General features: G+C 52.1%; 1 protein-coding gene across 2 annotated transcripts in view; it reads right to left on the bottom strand.

The window, feature by feature from the left end:
- Positions 1-748: 748 nt before the first annotated feature.
- The window catches only part of MAPK4 (mitogen-activated protein kinase 4), a 151,683-nt gene continuing 133,144 nt past the window's right edge, over positions 749-19,287 (bottom strand). For both annotated transcript variants that reach the window (XM_030292246.1, XM_032595434.1), the window contains 4 exons: positions 13,691-13,835; positions 11,799-11,960; positions 5,891-6,092; positions 749-3,139 (listed from right to left, as the gene is read on the bottom strand). In XM_030292246.1, coding sequence (XP_030148106.1) covers positions 2,443-3,139; positions 5,891-6,092; positions 11,799-11,960; positions 13,691-13,835 — 1,206 coding nt within the window. In that variant the 3' untranslated portion in view covers positions 749-2,442. The remainder of the gene's footprint in view (positions 3,140-5,890; positions 6,093-11,798; positions 11,961-13,690; positions 13,836-19,287) is intronic.

Genomic DNA, 19,287 nt, shown 5'->3' on the forward strand with positions numbered 1-19,287 from the left:
AAAAACCTCTCTATTGTCTATTTTATAGTTGTTGAATAACAAATGAGGTCAGGGCTAATGTCTGACACAGGTATGATAAAGGGGTGAAATTCAGTTGGGGGACTCTCAGGCATCTATGAAATGTGGCTTGGGCAGGTATTTTTGGGTGTTGACTCCCCCAAATCTCATGACGTTGGCACCTTTGTGACTGGACAAAAGGCTCAGCCTTGGTCAGGGGATTGCAGTTGACTCTGAGATATGGTTTGAAATCTACAGTATGGACACCAGGCCTGAGCCAGCTGATTCTGGAATCACTTCCTTGACTACCAATCTGTATAGATTCTCTGCTCCCCTCCGCTCTGACTGCAACCCCTCAAAACCTTGGCCTCGGGGATGCAGGAAGAAGCCACCCGGGCTCCAGTGAATCAACCCACTGCCCAAGACAGGATGAGATGATATATAAATGAATGAGAGAATACATAAATGAATAAAGGAATCTGTGTTCCAATAAAACTTTATTTGGCCCGTCCTGATCAAGTTTAATAGATATTTTTAAAACATGAGTAGTTATAACAATTCCTCTATAATAACAATTATTATGAACTCCTGGTCAAGATCAGCAGCTTGTTCCTTTACCAAAAAAAGTAAAGCCACTCTCTGAGGACAAATGGCACATGAGAAGTGGTGTATATTTCCTTTTCTTTCAAAAAAAAAAAAAAAAAACAAAAACAGAAAGAAAGAAACCCAAACACTTCGTATTTACATTTTTTCCATTTAAAAATTGGTCAGTGTGATTAATTCTGTTTTTAAATATAAGCTTCTAACGTGTTGCAGGTTTCAATGTACAACTCCTAGTTAGCTGATAGATTTAAGGTGCTGTCGAGGTGAGGGTGAGCACAGACCAAGGCCAATGCGGGGGAGTCTTCCAGACTGGCTAGACTTCCTGTGGGTAACTTTGGGGGGCGGGTTCCTGGGGGGAGGCAGAATACCAGTGGTGGGAATGGCAGAGCATTCCAGGGAATGGACTAGGCTTCCTCAGAGGGCTCGCTGTGCCTGCACACCATCACCCCAGGCCCCGCGTGGGAGTACACCTCCGGTGGGCATCGTCCAGACTCATCCTGGCCTACGCTAGGAGCGGCCTGGTTGCTTTGAAGCCCTTCCTGTGTCTCGGGGTCTCTATGCTGGTGCCCGACTCCCGAGGACCTCCGCTGTTGGCACGTTGCCTTTCACATCCTTTCTGGATTCCTTGTCCCCAAGGCCACTTGCTTTCCCTGCATTTCTTTAGGGCCTGCTCTTTGCCAAGGCTAAACGGATGATCAAAATCAAGGGCAGTATTAATGAAACATGATAGGTCCCATGTGAAATCTTCTCTCCTAACACATTCGCTCGATGGCAGGCACCTCATTGCCTTGTTTCCTCCAAATGAGCAATTCATGCCAAGAACATGAGTTTCCAGGGTAGGCTGGGAGAGGAGTTCTGTATATGTCTACCGGTGGGTTCGGGGTATGTGGGTGGGTATGTGGCTGGAGGGATTCGTGGAACTTTCGTCTTCAAACTCACCTGTGAATGACAGCCTCTAGGACCTGCGGCTGTGACCTTGCATCCGTGCGTGTGTCAGGAAAGTGCATAGGGAGTTCTGGAGGAGGTGTGAGCACAGGCATGGAAGATGAGTTCTCGTACCTACAGACCCCAAACTGGTCTGATCTGAAACAAGGTTTTTAGATCACACAGGGGTGAGGCAAATACAGGGGCGTGGCAGATGGGAATATTTAAGTCCTCGAGGAACCAGAAAATATATGGTTGGTGACTAGGGTAAAACTGGCTCAGTTTCCAATTTTGGAATATAAGAAACATTGCTCTGAATGAACGATCGAATAGGTCAGATGGTAATGGGCAGGGAAGAAACATCTTGGACTAAGTTTTCTGATTGGAAAGCCAGAGGGAACCCCAGCCGAGGAAGACAGTGGCCTAGGCTTCAAGGCTTGAAGACTGGGCTTCGAGGCTTGCCCTGACACAGACTAGGCCCTAATCATAACCACATCACTCGGTGTCTCTGGGCCTCACTGTCCTTCATCTGTTAGGCCAGATCATTTCAACACTATACCAGCAACATTCCTCGGAACCCAGCCAGGTGGTAGGGCTTGTCGACTGCCCTCTAAGACACCTTTCTTCCCCACACACCACCACTTATAAAACGAAGGGCCCCCTCTTTGCTGGGAAAGTGATCAACCCCCAAACTAGGCTCCTGTTCAAACCTGCTCCCAGAGGTTAAAGGCTGGTTATTAAGGCAGTTATTAAGACATTCTTCTCCCTCCTCGGATCCTTCCTGTGTTCTGCTAACCCCAAGGCAGCAGAGAGGGTTGGAAGGGGCAGTGGAGGTGCCAGGGAAGCACCCCTTCCTGCCAAGCCCGGCTTCCCGGGGGGGGGGGGGCTCCTCTAGGGGGCCTGGAGCTCCTTTCCCCCTCACCACCTTTCTTTGGAGAAGGCCTCTGTCTGCACAAGATCGCCAGGGTGCTCAGAGATGCACCCACCGTTGAGGTCACCCAGTTTATTGTCTGGCAGGTCCTCCGGGTTGGTGCAGAGCTTCAGGGCGCGGGAGATGAACACGTCCAGGTCGAACTGGGGGCTCCCGCCCCCGTCGATGGGTGCGGGGTGGCCCGGTGGAGAGGCAGACAGGCGGCGCTCGGGGCTGTCGGGGGGTGGGCTGGCGCGCTCGGGGCCGACCTGCGTGCTCTTGACCCACTGCGCGATCTCCAGGAAGAGGCTGGCCGGCTCGTCTTCGCGTGGCCCGGCGTCTGCGGCCACCGCGGCACTGGGGGGCGCCCCGGCCGCCTGCTTCCAGTGCGACAGGTCCAGAATGAGCTTGGGCTCCGAGTAGTGGTGCGGCTTGTTGTCGCGCCACAGCAGCTTATCCAGGTAGGACGGCGAGCCCACTTTGTAGTCGCAGGAGCGGCCGCAGTCGGCCTCGAAGGCGCGCTCCATGGACGAGTGCGAGCGCTCCAGAAAGCGCTCGGAGCTGCTCTGCGAGTCCTTGCGCGGATCCACCTGCACGTCCTCAGCCAGCGGCGCGGAGCCCGCGCGCGGGTCGCGCTGTACCTCGCTGGCGTCCTGACACCTGTCCGGCCTCCACTCCAGGTCCGATGACAGGCTCACAGGGTACCTGCAAAGGTTCAGACGGACAGAACGGTGATTGTCCAACCTCGGGTGAGTTGGCTTCCTGGAGGGAGCCAGCCCCCTCGTCCCGGTCTGCCACCCACAGGCGGCCTTTCCATTCCTTCCCTGTCCCTCGAGTCTTGCGACCCCCACCTCCCGAGGTAGGAGAGTGATGGGACGAGGTAATGGTGAGCCTCCAGGGCTCAGGTGGAGGGGCTGATTGTTTGGCTTAACCCTTGTATTCTTCGGTATACATTCAGTACCCTACAGGTATTTCTGGAGCACCTTACCACCTGCCAGACACTGGCACTGCCAGACACAGCAGTGAACAAGACAAGAAATTCCCCGTCCTCATGGAATCTATTTGCAAGTGCATCCACCTGTGCGGTGCTCCTCACACGCTGACAGATGCACACAGGTGCACACAGATCACCTGGGGACCTTATTAAATTGCAGCTCTTGATTCGGTAGCTCTGAGGCGGGGCCTGAGAGTCTGTGGTTCTAACAAGCTCCCAGGTGTTGCTGATGCTGCTGGTCCAGGGACCACACTTTGAGTAGCAGGGCCCTCATGAGTGCTTCTCAGCCCCGGCTCAGATTAGAATCACCCCACACCCCCATTTCCGACTCAGTAAGTCTAGCGGGGGGGGGGGGCATCAGCATGGTTTTAACATGTCCCCAGGCGATTCTGAGGTACAGCAGGACTAAGAACTCTCGCCCCAGTGGATCTGGTTGGATGCCCCACAGCACCCTGCATGTGTGCAGTGCAGATGGGATCTGTGGAAAGATCATAGACACCCTCAGGAGAGGCCAAAGGTCTTGGAATTCTGCCTTCTGTCAACTGCCCTGCAGCCACGGACAGCGAGCAAAGTCAGCTGGCCGAGAGCAAACGAAGGGCAGTGTGCAGGCCGGGCCCTCTCCTTCCCCTGCCAGGTACTCCATGCAGAACAATGTGGAGGGAGAGAGCTCAGAGGAGGCAGCGGCCAGCTGCTCACGGTACAGGATGCCCAGTGCTCAAACCCAACGCACCGAGGATGGGCAGATTTGGCCGCGAAGGGGCAGACGCATGGCAGCAGTCCACACGATGTGGTTTGTGAGGCACAGGAAGGCTCCGGTACGGCCCGCCCGCCCTCCCAGCAACGCCATTAGGGCAGGAGTCGCTCCCAGAGGTGAACACAACACTGCCTCCTCGCACAAGGGGCCTGGAAATTGCAGAGATTTCTAGGAGGAAGAGCTTGTGAAGACCCTTATCCTTGGCTGCTACACACCAGGGGCCAAACCTTGGTTCTCTGAAGCCTTCACGGCGACTCCGTGGAGTTGGTATTATCACCCTGCCTTACAGGTGAGGACGCTGGTGTTTAAAGGTTAAGCCGTCTGCACAAAGCAGGAGGGCCTGCAGGAAGGAGTCTGCCATTGATTGGCGCCTCTCCCTCAGGCGGGTGTTAGGGGCAAGTTAGGAGCAGAAGCGTGTCAGGTCTAGAAACGGTCCGAGTTGGTGGGCAGTGGCCAGAGAAACCCTGCAGCACAGCCATGAGAAGCACGGGATGCGCCCCTCTGGGCCCTCACAGGCTGTGGAGTGGAGGGGGAGGGGCTGAGGGACCACAGTCAAGGGCGGGACTAGCATGGGGGGTAGCGGTCGGAAGAGTCTTCATTAATCTCTATTTGCTGGCGACTCTTGATAACAACAATCCACGACAACAAACCAACAAACCTGTCCCAAAATAGCAACATTGCCCTGGCCCTCCCTCGGTGCCTCCTTAACCTGAAACCGATCATCTGTCAAATGACAGAAAAGGAAAACTAGCTCATCTGTCACTTATGTAACTAGCTGTCACATTCCCACAGCAGCGGGGCTCCCACTTAGGGCCCCTCGGAGTCCTAGCTGCTAAGCAAGCCCTCGACTTCTATTTCTAAACCGAGCAGCTCTCGGCTCTCCCTCCCAGGATTACCAGATGGTGATGCCCCAATGTTTAGCTGCCTGAGCCCACGTCAGAACAGGAAGGGACCTAACAAACCGTAACATGCCTGCACAGAGATTGTTAAAAATGTGTGTGTTCTACCCTCCTCTGAATCACTCACTGGTAGTGACTTCCGGGCACACGATGTTGGGGAGGATTCTGAGGGCGAGCCCAATTTGGCAGGAAAGAGTCCTGTGATGGCTCAGCAGTGTTGACCCAGAGGCAGACCAAGCAGGCCCCACACGAGGTAGCTATTAGCTGTGTGGCAAGACGCTCATTTCTAACCTCTCTGGGCTGTCAATTCATCATATGTCAGTGGGCACTAATAATAATGGCACGTCCCTTCATGGCATTGTCAGGAGGTGCAAATGATGTGAGCCACGCAAAAGTGTTGTGTAGTAGTAAGTTTTCCATGGTTGCCCTGCCGTGCACTGGTGCAGCCTACTTTGCTAGGGCAGATTCCCATTCTGCTAGAAGTGAGCTCCAGTGATGGGTGCTCCTTAAATGCTTGCAGAACACTGTATGGAGCCCTGTGTCCAGTATACCCAGGGTGGGGGGGGGGGGAGGGAAGGGGTGGAGGCCGTATTGCACCAAGGAAGGTCCCCGACCCACACATGCTCATCTACTGGGAACACCTGGGGACAGGAGAGAAGGGCAGGAGGCTAAGTTGGAGAAAGCACCCATGGGCTCTAGAGCTTGGGAGACAGAGGGAAACGTCATGGCGCATCATGGGGGCCAAACAGAAATGGGAGTATAAGAGCGTGGGTTCTAGACTTCAGGGCTGGAGGCCTCTGGAACTGCACCTGTCCCAGTTGGAGAGCTGGCTCTGGTTGGCGGCCATCAGCAGGATGTCGTCGATCTCATCTTCGATGCGGAAGGGGTGCTGTGAGGTGGGCTCGTCCTCAGGGCACGAGTATGGGCTCATGTAGGGATGCTGCAGCCCCATCTCTGCTGTTAGGCGATCCATGGGGTTAAAGGTCAGGATCTTCTCTAGAAAGTCAATGGCTGTGGGGAGCAAAACAGGACACGAAGGTCACTCATTGCCCTGCCCGCAGAGAATGCGACTCTTCTCTGACATTTGTTTTTGTACTTTCCCCTTTGTAAAAAGGTTTTTAGCCATTTTCTTTCTTGTGATCCTCACCACGATCCAGTGACAAGTTCAGAGCAGAGACTGATTTTTGACTTCACAAATGAAATCAACAGAGGCCCAGAGGGGTAAAGTGACTTCCTAAAGTCACTGCTGGTTAGAGAAGGCCTGGGGCGAGAACTCTGCCTTAGGGTGGATTTCTCCAGAGACAGGGGTGGGGATGTAGGTAGTTCAGTGGTAGTGATCCCGGAAGCCCTGGTAGGGGAGTGGGAAAGAAGCCCCGACAAGGTGTGCCCTTGAGCAGGTTCCTCCTGTGGTCACCTGGGGCTCGGTTCCGCTGTGGGAGGGATCCTCTAGGAGACAGCATGGGACACACTTCAGAGGTGGCTCCACTTGTGGTGTCGGGGGCAGCTGAGGTATCTCTACGCCCACTCCCATGTGGTGGGGGTTGCATGCTGCTGGGGTGGACAGAGGAGCCTATGGCTCCCAGGTGCCAGCAGTGACAAGCCTCCACTGAGAAAGGTCACTGAGAAAGTGTGGCAGGTGGGACAGGACCAGGGCTCCTGAGTCCAGTCCTTCTACGACATATTGCCCCTGGAGGTTTGACAAACAAGGGCAGGCAGGCTTGATATTAAAAATATTTAGCCACCAGGCTGCAGCCCTTCTGGGGACTAGGGACTAGATCAAGGGGAGATCCGAGGCAGCTGGAACCTGGATAGGCAGGGACACTCAGAAGCCTTGGGGAGTGGCTCGTTGCCAACCAGCATGAAAGTACATCGAGATACCGGTGGCCAGTCGGGGGTGGGGGGTGTGGGGGGGGGTGTGTGGGTGTGCACCGGCCAAGCATCAGCTCTGCACTCAGGTACTGGTGTCCTTTCTCCCAAGCGGGGGTGGGGCCAGCCATGTGCCCTGTGGGCTCTGCTCTGGGTTATCTCAGGGCAAGGTCTACCTCTCTGGAGGTTTGCATTACCTCTGGGTGCTGGAGGCCCCACTTAAATCATGACTTGGCTAATCGTGTTACCGCCCTCGCGGTAAGGGAGAAATGCAGCTGAGCTCAAGGACCTCAGCCAGCACCACGACCCTGCCCCTCACTCCAGCCCTGGGTCTCTTTGCAGGAAGATTCACCAATGATTCAGGAAACTGACGGATTCAGAAGGTCACTGGCTTCCCAGGAGGACATGGCACTTCTTTGTAACCCCAGACGGAAAGATCAGTAATGCAACAGCAACCCTGATCACCGCCAAGTGCTCTGGGGTTCAGGGGGTGCTTCTGGGTCGGGGCTGCCAGACCTGAGAGAGCGTCACAGATTCTGGGAAGAATCGGGCACCGCAGCGCACAGCCCCGCTCTGGTACTGCCTGGCTCCAGGCGGGGCAAGTCTCTCCCTCTTGGGGCCGCCTCCCTCTCTGGGCCCGACCTATTACTCTGGACCTTCTGGCAAGGAGAGGAGAGAGTTGAAGCTCTAACCAGAGGCAGGCTTCGTCACCATCATCACTGTTACTGATAAGCACCCAGCAAACCCTGAAGCTGGAAAGGGCCACTCCATGGACTCTACTAAGAATCAGTCTCCTCTTTCCTCCCTGATAGCTCGTCTTCTAGCACGTGCCCACACACTTCTGGAAGCCCAAATATTAGAGCCTCCTTATATCTCACCCAAAGCTGCCCCCCTTTAACCTCCGCCCCTAAGCCTAGCTCTGCCCTCTGTGGTTCCCATGTGTCGGCATGTTCTCTCTTCCCCATGATTGGTTCCCTCACAATTCAAGGCAGCAGCAGCCGGGTCCTGTGCAAGCCCCCCCCCTCCACCTGGCACACGCTGGCCCACATCTCCCAGCATCCCCTGCAGTTTGATGTGGTTGTGTGATGGGGGCCTTTGGGGGCGTGGAAGTGACGTGTATACCCCACTTTCAGGCCACATGCATAAAGATCTCTTGCAAGAGCCTCTGCTCTCTCTTCCCCTGGCTTCGACTAAAAGTGGGTGTCCAGGGGGACCTTGAAAGCTGCGTGTTAAAGATGGCGACACCTTTCTGACAGCCTGGGTCCTCGGCAGAGCCCCAGGCTCCCCCACTCTGTCCGGACTTGAGATGAGCCATGCATACACTGCTAGCAGGATCACTTGGGAGGTTCCAGGTTTATCTGCCACAGTGTTAGTTTTGCCTCAGCATAGAAACCCTACCCACTCACCCCCCTCCAACTTCTCTCCTCTGGGCTCAATCTCCCCACATGTTTTGAAGGCATTTCTAATATGAGACTTCTGTACAATTTTGTCACATTCCTGTGGCCCAGTAGACTCCAAACTGGACTTCCCAGAGCCCCAGGGGTTCTAGAAGGATTCTCAGGGGCAGCTCTGGAGACTGAGAGGCAGATCAGCAGGGCCCTGAGGTCCCCAATTCTGCTTCAGCCAGAGCACTCCTTTTACTTGTTTTGATATTAGATTTCTTCAGATTTGTCACTTATGATATATTTTTTTATTAAAAAAATTTTTTTTAATGTTTATTTTTTAGAGAGAGACAAAGTGAGCAGGGAAGGTACAGAGAGAGAGGAAGACACAGAATCTGAAGCAGGCTCCAGGCTCGGAGCTGTCAGCATAGAGCCTGATGCGGGGCTGATGCGGGGCTGATGCGGGGCTCAAACTCACAAACCATGAAATCGTGACCTGAGCTGAAGTCAGATGCTTAACTGCCCGAGCCACCCAGGCACCTCTATGACATAATTACTTCTTATAGTAAATGGAGCTCAAAACTGATGCCCCGATACAGTCTCAGGGACTGTCTCCCTTGTCCCATGCCTGTGGCTAGATGGCTGTGTCAGATGCTGAGGGACAGAGTCACCTAGACTGTCCTTTGAGCCTCTGGGGGCTACAGCCAGAGAGATACCCCTGCTTCTTCCCGGGCCTGCGGGGCCTCAAATGTACAGGAGAGGGAGTGACTGCGGGTCACCAAGTGCTCTTCGGGGCAGGGGGGCCTGACGCCCTTTCTCTCACTGGTATTTCGTATCAGTGACATCTCCTCCTAAAGCCAGAGATCAGTTGGAGACCTCTTCATGGCCAGAGGCAGGCAAGAGAATTTTGTTTGGAGTTGAGTTTTGGCACGTTGGGAGGGTGGGGCCAGCCTAGCTTTAGTGAACACCTGTTTGGCTACAGGATCGAGTCCAAACTCCTCAGCCTCTCAGTCCTTCTCACCTCTCCAGCTTTACTTCTTACCGCCGGGTCTGTGACTTGTCCAGCCGATGTGAGCCCTTACCACGTCCCTCGGTCCAGCTTCTCTGTCCCTCTCGGTGCGTGGTGGCTCCCTTCCTCTCCCCAAATACCCGGGGCTCCCGCCGGCCCCTTCGGATGTGTTCCTTAGTCTTTGTTCTCATCCCTGGCAGGTGTTCCTGGTCTTCCCAGCGAGACCACCTCTTGTGTCTCTGAACTTCCATCCCTAGCACTCTGGTGGCTTAATAAACGTCGGTGGATGCTGCTGATGACAGTGACAGTGAGGAGCTTTATCCCTCTCAGGACCAACTTTGATTTTGCCAAGACAAAGCCCACCACTCTGAGAGCCAAGTCCCTGATCCAGAATTCCCAAGAGGTAAACGTACCTCTTGTCTTGTGGTGGGATTTCTACAGGGGCCTAGGACTCAAAGTAAATATACATGGGCTGAGTCTTAGTTTGTGGTGAATCAAATGATCCCTCTTCTCCTTTAATGAAGGGAAAACTGAGGCAGCTTATGACTGAATGGGGATCATGGCCAAGGACATTTCTGAAAGACATTGTTAGTGCTTTCCTGATGGTCTAATTTGTAATAAGGACACAAAGTGGCACAGAATAAACATCCATTTTATAGCCTCCACTGCAGCAAGGTAGGGCTGTGGGACTAAGTTCTGGCCAACGAAACAAGAGTGACGGTGAGGTGTACAAATTCTGGCCCATGACCTTAAGGGCAAGGGGACCCGCCCTCCTTCCCTACTTTCCTCCAGGTGGTAAGAGGGCAGAATAATAAGATAGAAGGCGCTTAGGCCCCTGGGTGACTTTGTATAGCAGGCTCAGCATGTTGGGCCTGGACTGTTTGCTTTTAGATTATTATATAAGAGAGAAATAAACTTCGTAACTTCCTTTTACTTTTCTTTTCTTTAAATATTTAATTTTAAGTAATCTCTACACCCATGTGGGGCTCGAACTCACAACCGGGAGATCAGGAGTTGCACACTCCACTGACTGAGCCAGCCAGATACCCCTTAACTTCGTTTTTCTTAAAAAAGAAATGAATCCCGGGGCGCCTGGGTGGCACAGTCGGTTAAGCGTCCGACTTCAGCCAGGTCACGATCTCGCGGTCCGTGAGTTCGAGCCCCGCGTCGGGCTCTGGGCTGATGGCTCGGAGCCTGGAGCCTGTTTCCGATTCTGTGTCTCCCTCTCTCTCTGCCCCCCCCCCCCCCCGTTCATGCTCTGTCTCTCTCTGTCCCAAAAATAAATAAACGTTAAAAAAAAAAAAAAATTAAAAAAAAAAAAAAAAAAGAAATGAATCTTATTTAAATCATTAAGAATTTGGGTCTCTCTTACAATTGGCTGAACCTGTATCCTACCTAATAGAAGGGTCTCCTAAGGAAGCCTCTAGCAAGTATGAGGCCTGGTGATAATGTTAACATTTAAGTTAATGAGTAACTATCCTATGCCCAGGCTTTACACATTTTATTTTACTTACTCATCATGATGACCCTATGTGACGCATATCATTATACCCATTCTATAGTTAAGGAAACTGAGATGCAGAGAAGTTAAGAAACTTGCTCAAGGCCAAACAGCTACTCACTGATGGAATTGGGAATTGAGTCTGGGTCTGGGTCTCAAGCTCATAAAACTCACATTCTCTAAGAATGAAATCCTGCCATTTGCAACAACGTGGATGGAACTGGAGGGTATCATGCTAAGTGAAATAAGTCAGACAAAGACAGATATCCTATATTTTCACTCATACGTGGAACTTGAGAAACTTTACAGAACATCATGGGGGAAGAGAAGGGGAAAACATAGTTTCAGACAGAGAGGGAGGCAAATCATAAGAGATTCTTAAATATACAGAACAAACTCAGGGTTGATGAGTGAGGGGAGGGGTGTGGGGGAGAGGGGAAATGGGTGGTGGGCACTGAGGAGGGCACTTGCTGGGATGAGCACTGGGTGTATGTAAGCGACGAATCATGGGAATCTACACCCGAAGCCAAGAGCACACTGTATACACTGTATGTTAGTTAACTGGACAATAAATTATATTAAAATATAAAAATGAAAAAAAAACCACCTCACATTCTCTGCACCACATCATCAAGGGGAAAAAGATACAGGGAGAGGAAGCGGGGCAGGAAGGAAGGCAAGTGAAAAAGATGAGAAGGAAAAGGAAGCAAAAACAGGGGTAGACTATGGGAGACCACTAACGACCGCCTTGAGGGGGGCCTGATGGCTGCACTCCAGGGGCCAGTGACGCTCAGCCTGGAAGTAGCTAGGGCAGATTCCTGCTGCAGTGGGGCGGCCTTGGCTCCTACGTCTAAGGACTTCGCTCCGTCCTTTTGGAAGGAGACCGCCCCCCCCAGCCCCGCAGGGTGAAGCCAGAGCCCGGCCTCCAGGGTGCTGGCCTGGCTGTCCCGCGGAGGTACCTTCGCTGTTCACTTCGGGCAGCAGCTTGCGCAGCGGCCGCTTCACCTCCCAGGTGCTGCTGACGAAGGAAGGCATCACCTTGAGCAGCTCGTCTTTGTCCTCCTCCCGGATCACGGGGATGGTCTCCAGGATGAGCTGCATCTGCTCCAGCTCGTGGGCCCCTGGGGAGCCAAATACCAGATGGTTACGAGGGAGCTGCCCAAGTGGCTGGGGTGAGGGAAGCCCCCAGGTGGTTCTAGGAGGCCTGGGAGGGGCAGCACAGGACAGTGGGAGCAGCGCTGGGCCGGGGGCCAGGGCACCTGGGTTCTGGTCTTCCCTCTGCCACTAACTTGCTGTGTGACTGTGGGCAGGTTGCTTGCCATCTCTGGGGCTTGGCTTTGTCAAATGTCTCTGCTTCTGGAATGGACCAGTCTGATGTAGGCTGATCAGCCAGAGCTAACAGCCGGGTCCAAGACTTCCCAAGTCCCCTTTCCAGATGCCTCTCTGCATGTTCTTTAACAGGCTGGGAAAGGAAATGATTTTAAAACCAGGACTGAGCCTCACCTTTTGGTTTCCAATTAGGAGGATCCCAATGAGGAGGGGGAGATTCAGAAATAACAAATTGGCTTTGGAATGCGTCTTGGGAACTAAGTGGTACTGCTCACTCCTTCAGGCAGTGGGAGGAGGACGGGTTATGCCAGGTCTGCGGAACAGGAGTGGAGTCAGGCATTTATTCGCTCCTTCATTCATTCACTCAATAATGACTTACTGAGCACCTTCTTCCTGGCAGGCATCAGGCAGGAAGCTCGTCCTTAAGGAGCTTCAGACGTTATGAGTCTCAGAACTCACAACTCCTGCCGCCCAGACACTGATGCTGTGTCAGCGCTGTGGCACTGCTGGTGAGGCTCGGGTCTCTCTCTTCCTTGTCCCCCTGGACCTCCAGACTCTTCTTATTTCCACTGCTCCCATTTTCCCTTCTGCTTGAGTACCCCTTCCACTTACCTCTACGGGTTAAATCCTTAACCAAGACTCTCCAAATTCAAGAAGTCCCCAGACTCATCTAGCTGCTCAGAGGGCCCTCCCCTTACCACCAATTCCTACAGGACTCCCATCTGCCGGAAGCTGGTGGCCTATGGTGGGGCCCTTCCATGTCCCCCAACGACGCTCTGTGTAGCACCAAGCACGTGTAGATGCTGTGGTGCTGCCCCAGCGAGTGCCTATAGCTCAGGTTCTATTCTGAAGCGGCCCCTTTGGCTGCCCCCACGGAGGACAGCTCAGGGACTCTGGGAGCCCCCTGAGGGGCCCCTGTCCAAATGAACACTCCAGACCAACTGCTCACAGTCGCAGGGAGAGAGGAGGAAGAGGCTGAAAATGTAGGATAGATGTTTTCAGGGGTCTATCTCAGGGTGTCTGAGTAGAAGTAGTCACTTGATTTTGAAAGTTCTGTGCTCATAGACTATTTTTAGCCTCTCCAGTATTTTGCCTGAAATGATAATAAGGTGCCTCCAAGTAGCTCCATAAGGCTGTGCAGGTAATTTCCTTTTTGTAATTTTTAAAGTTTATTTATTTATTTGGAGAGAGAGAGAGAGCAATGGAGGGGCAGAGCGAGAGGGAGAGAGAGAGAATTGCAAGCAGGATCCGCGCTGTCAGCACAGAGTCGGAGTGAAGCTCGATCTCAGGATCAATGAGATGGTGACCTGAGCTGAAATCAAGAAGAGTTGGATGCTTAAGTGACTGAGCCACCCAGATGACCCCATACAGGTCATTTTAAAGAGAAAGACCAGGATGTTTTGTGATTGGCATGCTGTGTGTGTGTGTGTTTTTTTTTTTTTTCTTCTTTTTTTGCACTCAGTTTGCCCTTTTTACAGAACGCCAGTAGAGGAGAAGTCAGATGACATGGCTAGTGACTTACCGGCAAAGAGCATTCTCCCCGTGAGCATCTCGGCCAGGATGCAGCCGGCGGCCCACATGTCGATGGCTTTGGTGTAGTTGTTCGGGGAGAGGAGCAGGCGTGGTGAGCGGTACCACTTAGTTACCAACCCTTCCGACAGATAACCCTGGAAGACAAATAAAACCCAGTTCTGATGATCAGCCATGTGTAGATACCCTCTCTCCCACGCACCTCCTTCGAGGATCTCTCCCCATCCGAAGGCAGCACCCCTTTCTGGATCCCTTCACTGTTGAACCTTACCTGAGTCCCAGGGGTTCTCCTCTGTGGACAGGGAGGCAACATACCAATATTTCAGAAAGAATACTTTCCCACCCCAACTTGATGTAACCATGCAGAACAAATCTGCCCTCATCTAGTAAGAAGATGGATAAATAGGAACCATAGTCAAGTTCATTACCACCATCAATGGAGTAATGATGAGAACCTGGAATTTCATTTATCCAGTGACTGAATCTCAGAAATAACCCTACATTTGAAATCAAGCCAGTTACTTTGGTGCTGATGAGTAGAATTAATGTGGCTACAATGTCAGAGACACTGAGCCCCTGCTGAAAGTGGATAAGGCCAGCTTCGTAATGGGTGCAGGTGAACAGCATATGGAAACAGCCCTAAATGGCACAGTGGACACAGCTTTGGTTGGCTCAGAGGATTCTGGGAGTTCTACAGCGTGTCTTTTTGGCAGACAGGTGTACTAGCTGACTTCAGCCACTGCTCAGGGATTTGTGCTCTGGGATCGAATCCTTCCCTACAAGATATGGTGATGACATAAGTGTTTTAGCACAGAATGGAAAATATAGCCAGGCAATTTGGAAATTGTTTTCTACATAATTCAGAATGTTTACCCCACAATGTAACCTGTGAGGTGTCCATTTGGATTACCTGGAACAGTCTCTTTAAATTGAGAAGGTAGACCCATTTTGGGGTCAAGGTGAGAGAATTCAGACTGAGGAGATACCATGGGAGACTTTAGGGATGGTCTTGTTATCTGCTGATGGAACCCCCCCACTTAGCATTTGAATTGTCCTTTTTACTGACTGAAGAAGTATCACAGACCCAGGCTAAAGCAGATGAAAACTTAAGAAGCCCAAATACCCAGGAGCTTTTGATCAACACCTAGACTCTCTTTATGTGTTAAGCAAAGATTTATTAAATGTTTGAAACCTTCTGAGAGCCTGCAATTATGACAGCGGTTTTCTCTCCTCTGTGGCACATACTTCCTCAGAGTAGGGCCTCAAACTGGTGGAGGGAAGCGAGGAGAGAGGAAATGACACAGAGCTTCCCCGATCTCAATGCTCCGACCCAAATGGACTCCTTACAATCCCCTCATGTCCCCTTCTGGTCACCTGCCTTTCCCCCATCCCCCTAGCGACCACTGCTTTCTGTCCTCTAGTTTTGCTTTGTACAGAATGTCCTATAAATGGAGTCACAGCTGCTTTATGAGGTTAAATTCCTTCCATTAGCATAATGCAGCCAGACTCATACATGTTGTTGTATGTGCAGTAGGTTGTTAGGAGTTTAAGTTTGATTCTAAAAATTACAGACACTTGGGATGCCTGGCTGGCTCAGTCAGTAGAGCATGCAACTCTTGATCTCAGGGTTGTGAGTTCAACCCCCATGTTGGGTGTAGAGATTACTTAAAAAGAAAAAAAATCTTAGGGCACCTTGGTGGCTTGGTTGGTTAAGTGTCCGACTCTTGGTTTTGGCTCAGGTCATGATCTCATGGTTCATGAGTTCAAGCCCCACACTGGGCTCTGCACTGACAGTATGGAGCCTGCTTGGGATTCTCCCACCCCCACCCTGCCCACCCCCATCTCAAAACAAATAAAAATTAAAAAAAAATACATAAAATAAAATCTTTAAAACAATTACAGACACAAGCCAAACTGTAGAAGTTCACTTCTGGGTGGGCGGTTCGTAAATAAAGAATGGTCTGATTTATTTTCTAGTCAGAGGCTGAGACGGCCAGAGACTAAAGCCGAGTCACCCAGAGGGGAGGTGATATAAGGGGAGTTTTCTCTGATATGTAAATGAACAGTCTTTTAGGGAATGGAATTTCCTGTAATTAACTTCTGGATCTCTGCAGCATCTAGGACTGCAGTGGGCACACAGAGGGGTGGGGGTGCGGGGGCTCCCTTCCAGAAATACATGCCTTGAAAGTAAAACAATGATGTTTGCCTGGGCAACGCTGCCCCTGGGCCAGAAATAAGGGCCAGGCCATGATAGCAGCTAAGAAAGTTCACTCACAGCTCTTCCTTACTTTTGAATGAAAATCTAGAACCTGATGCTTTTTCCTTAACCACTAGCTGCCGCTTCCCTCTGGTTACTTGCCTCTCAAGCCCTTTTGAAAATATAGAGAAGACATACTGATGTGTTTCAGAAGCCATAGGGCAGAGGAGAATTTGGGAACCAACAGGAGGCTCCCTTCCTGGTTGGTGGGGCAGACCTGGGGACATGGTGGCAGGGGTCCTGCCCTCAGCTGGGATGAGCCCGCGGTGTCTGAGCAAGAGTGGCTCTGGGACCCACAGCATACTGGTGATCTGAATTCAAGAAAGTTTCAGTGGAGTGATTGGGCAAAAGTCAGAATCCTCTAGAATGAAAAGAAAATATCTTTAAAGAATATCCAGGAGTGGAGACTCAGTTTTATCAGAAGGGCTCACAAATCAGTAAGTACATCGGCTCAACTGATATCCTTAAATGGCTTTCCTGCCAGAGCCTGCGGGTGGGGATAGTTGTAGATCATCAGACCTGGTCTCACACGGTGCACTGTCGAGCGAGTCGGAAGGCGTCACGGCTCCGAGGGGACAGGAAACCAACACTCCTACACTTCTCCGAGGCTACCTCTCAGCACGTGAGAGGCAAGACTGGAGTTGCCCTTTCCTGAGGATCCCTTTCCTCCTGCCACCCCATCCCTTGGTGTTCCGGTGGGAAGCTGATTCTGGAGGTGCTGCTGGGGGGCGGTTGGACAGGGTTTCCTGTCGAGACCCCGTCACGGGGCCATCGGGCCTTCTTCATCTATTGCTCTGACCAGTCCATTTTGCTTCTTTGTAAGCGTCAGGTACAGCCAAGAGGAGGCTTTGATTTTGCAAAAGCATCGTAGGTGTTTGGGAAATAATCTAGCAGCAGCCGGCCTCTGAGGAGGGTAATTAGGGACCCCCGACAGATCCAATGGGAAGGTATAATTAATGCTCTGAGCATCTTCTTTGCAGAGAGAGCAGGGGGCACTGTGCTCAGTCCCAGCTGAGCTGCCTGCCAGGGAATGGAGAACAGCCTTGCTCACCCTCACCCCAGAAGGGTGGGCCCCGGCCCGCTGCTCCAGCGAGCGAGCACAGGGTGGGCTCCCGGTCTGGGCCACTTGTTTCTATGCCTCCACCCGCTCTGAGCCTGATCTCTTGTGTCTGGGAGACAAAAGGAAGGTTGGGGGAGAAGCACGTTCCAATAAGCCTTCCATTTCACCCTTCTGGCCCCTCATGAGGATAGGGCGAATTTAAAAAAAAATTTTTTTTTTTCAACGTTTATTTATTTTTGGGACAGAGAGAGACAGAGCATGAACGGGGGAGGGGCAGAGAGAGAGGGAGACACAGAATCGGAAACAGGCTCCAGGCTCTGAGCCATCAGCCCAGAGCCCGACGCGGGGCTCGAACTCACGGAGCGTGAGATCGTGACCTGGCTGAAGTTGGACGCTTAACCGACTGCGCCACCCAGGCGCCCCAAGGATAGGGCGAATTTAAATGGGGATACATTTAAATGGCCTGAAGAATGAAAGCCCAGGCCACAGTAGCTGAGTGTGTGGTGTGGGGAGGACAAGGTGGGAAGGTTGGTTTCTCCCCTCATACTGAATGGCTGCTTAGGGCTACCCCTGTGTCCAGGCCAGGTGGGGGGCGGGGGTTCCGACAGCCTCACCTCCTCTACCAGAAGTCTCTGCCAGGTGTTGTCCCTGTGTATGGAAATGAAGGTGATGATTAAAACCTTCCCTGCCTTCAAAGAGTGTATAATGCGGTCAAAAAGATGAAATACTGACTATGATTGTCGGAAGGATAAGGAAATGATCTCGGTCAACATTTACGTGGGACTTGCTCTGTGCCGAGCGCTGTGTTAGCATTTTACATGCATTCATTCTGTAGTCTTCCCATCAGCCTCTCGATGCAGGCTCTTCACAGAGTAGTAACACAACCCGCCCAAGGTCATATGACCAGGAAGTGGCCCAGGATGTCTGGCTCCAGAGCCATGCTCTAACCTGTACGTTGCTGGACCTCCACCACCACGCACATCAGAGTCCTGGGAAGCAGCGAGGAAGAGGCATACTTAGAACGCACAGGGGCATGTCCGTTTAGCGGTGGGTCAGGGAAGGCTCCACGCCGATGAGGTTCGAGCTGGTCTTAAAGGATGGGGACATCTTAGGTAGTTTTGTGGTGACAATGGGCACCAATGCGAGTAAAGATTGGGGGGGGTGGGAAGACCTGGAATGTGTTCAGGGGACAGAGAGAAATCTGGGCATGTGGACAAATGGGATGAGGGAAGAGGCAGAGGAGAATGACCTTTGTTCTGAAAGTTAGTGGTTGCCAAGGACCCCCAACAATGGGAACCAGGGGAAGTGCTTGTGAGATGTACAGATCGCCCAAAGTTACTGGCTTGGAGTCACGGAGGTCCATCTTGAATGAGCTCCCCAGGGAACCCGTGAGCCCCCTTCCCAGTTTGAGAACACCAGGAAGAACAAAGGAGGGCTGCAGAATTGGGGAAGGAGGGGTCGTGAGTAGGACAGGAGCTTCACTTTACGCTGGGAGAGGTTGCTCTGCTTTTCCCGTTGGCCCTGGGCAGGCCTTCCTCCTACTGTATGGCTCTTGCGGATTCTTAGTACCGGGGAGGGTGTTGTGGAGCACAGCAGTTACAGGCTCTGCAGTCCTTGTTGCTCACAGCCTGAAGAAACCTGCAAGCCCTGGCCGACAGCAAGACGCTACTCTCTGGATAGCAGGGGATCGTGGGGCTCAGGAAGGCCTTGGGAAAGCCCCCGGGCACCGTGCTTCCTTGCAGCACACAAATACACCCCTGTCTGATCTAGAAGAAACTAGGTCAAGGGAAAAAGAAATCAGGCTATGGAGGAGTAGAATTTTTCGCCTCAGGGGTCAATGGGGGTGTTGCATGGATGCTGTGATTCTTGTGGACGTGCTAGTTCCCAGAAGACCTTCTGGTGAGCGTGCCGTGGAAATTGAAAGAATACACACAAGGAATGGGAAAGTCACACACGGAAGGGGGGGGGGTGGCATGAGAGCTGCCTTTAGGCATTTGCAAGTCTATCATATGGATGAGGAGTGAAGCTTGTTCGCTGAGACTCTGGGGACACACGTGAGCCAAAGCATGAGACAGAAATCTATGTAATACGATAATAATAGCTAACATTTACCGAACTCCTCAAACCGCTCTGCTTCATATGGATCAACTCACTTCATCCTCATAACACCCCCATGAGGTAGGGACTCTCATTATATCCATTTTTACAGAGAGGAATCTGAGGCACAGAGAGGGGAAGCACTCTATCTATGGTCACACAGGCTGTAAGAGAC

This window comes from Lynx canadensis, chromosome D3 (assembly GCF_007474595.2).
Source record: "Lynx canadensis isolate LIC74 chromosome D3, mLynCan4.pri.v2, whole genome shotgun sequence".
NCBI classification, from domain to species: Eukaryota; Metazoa; Chordata; class Mammalia; order Carnivora; family Felidae; genus Lynx; species Lynx canadensis.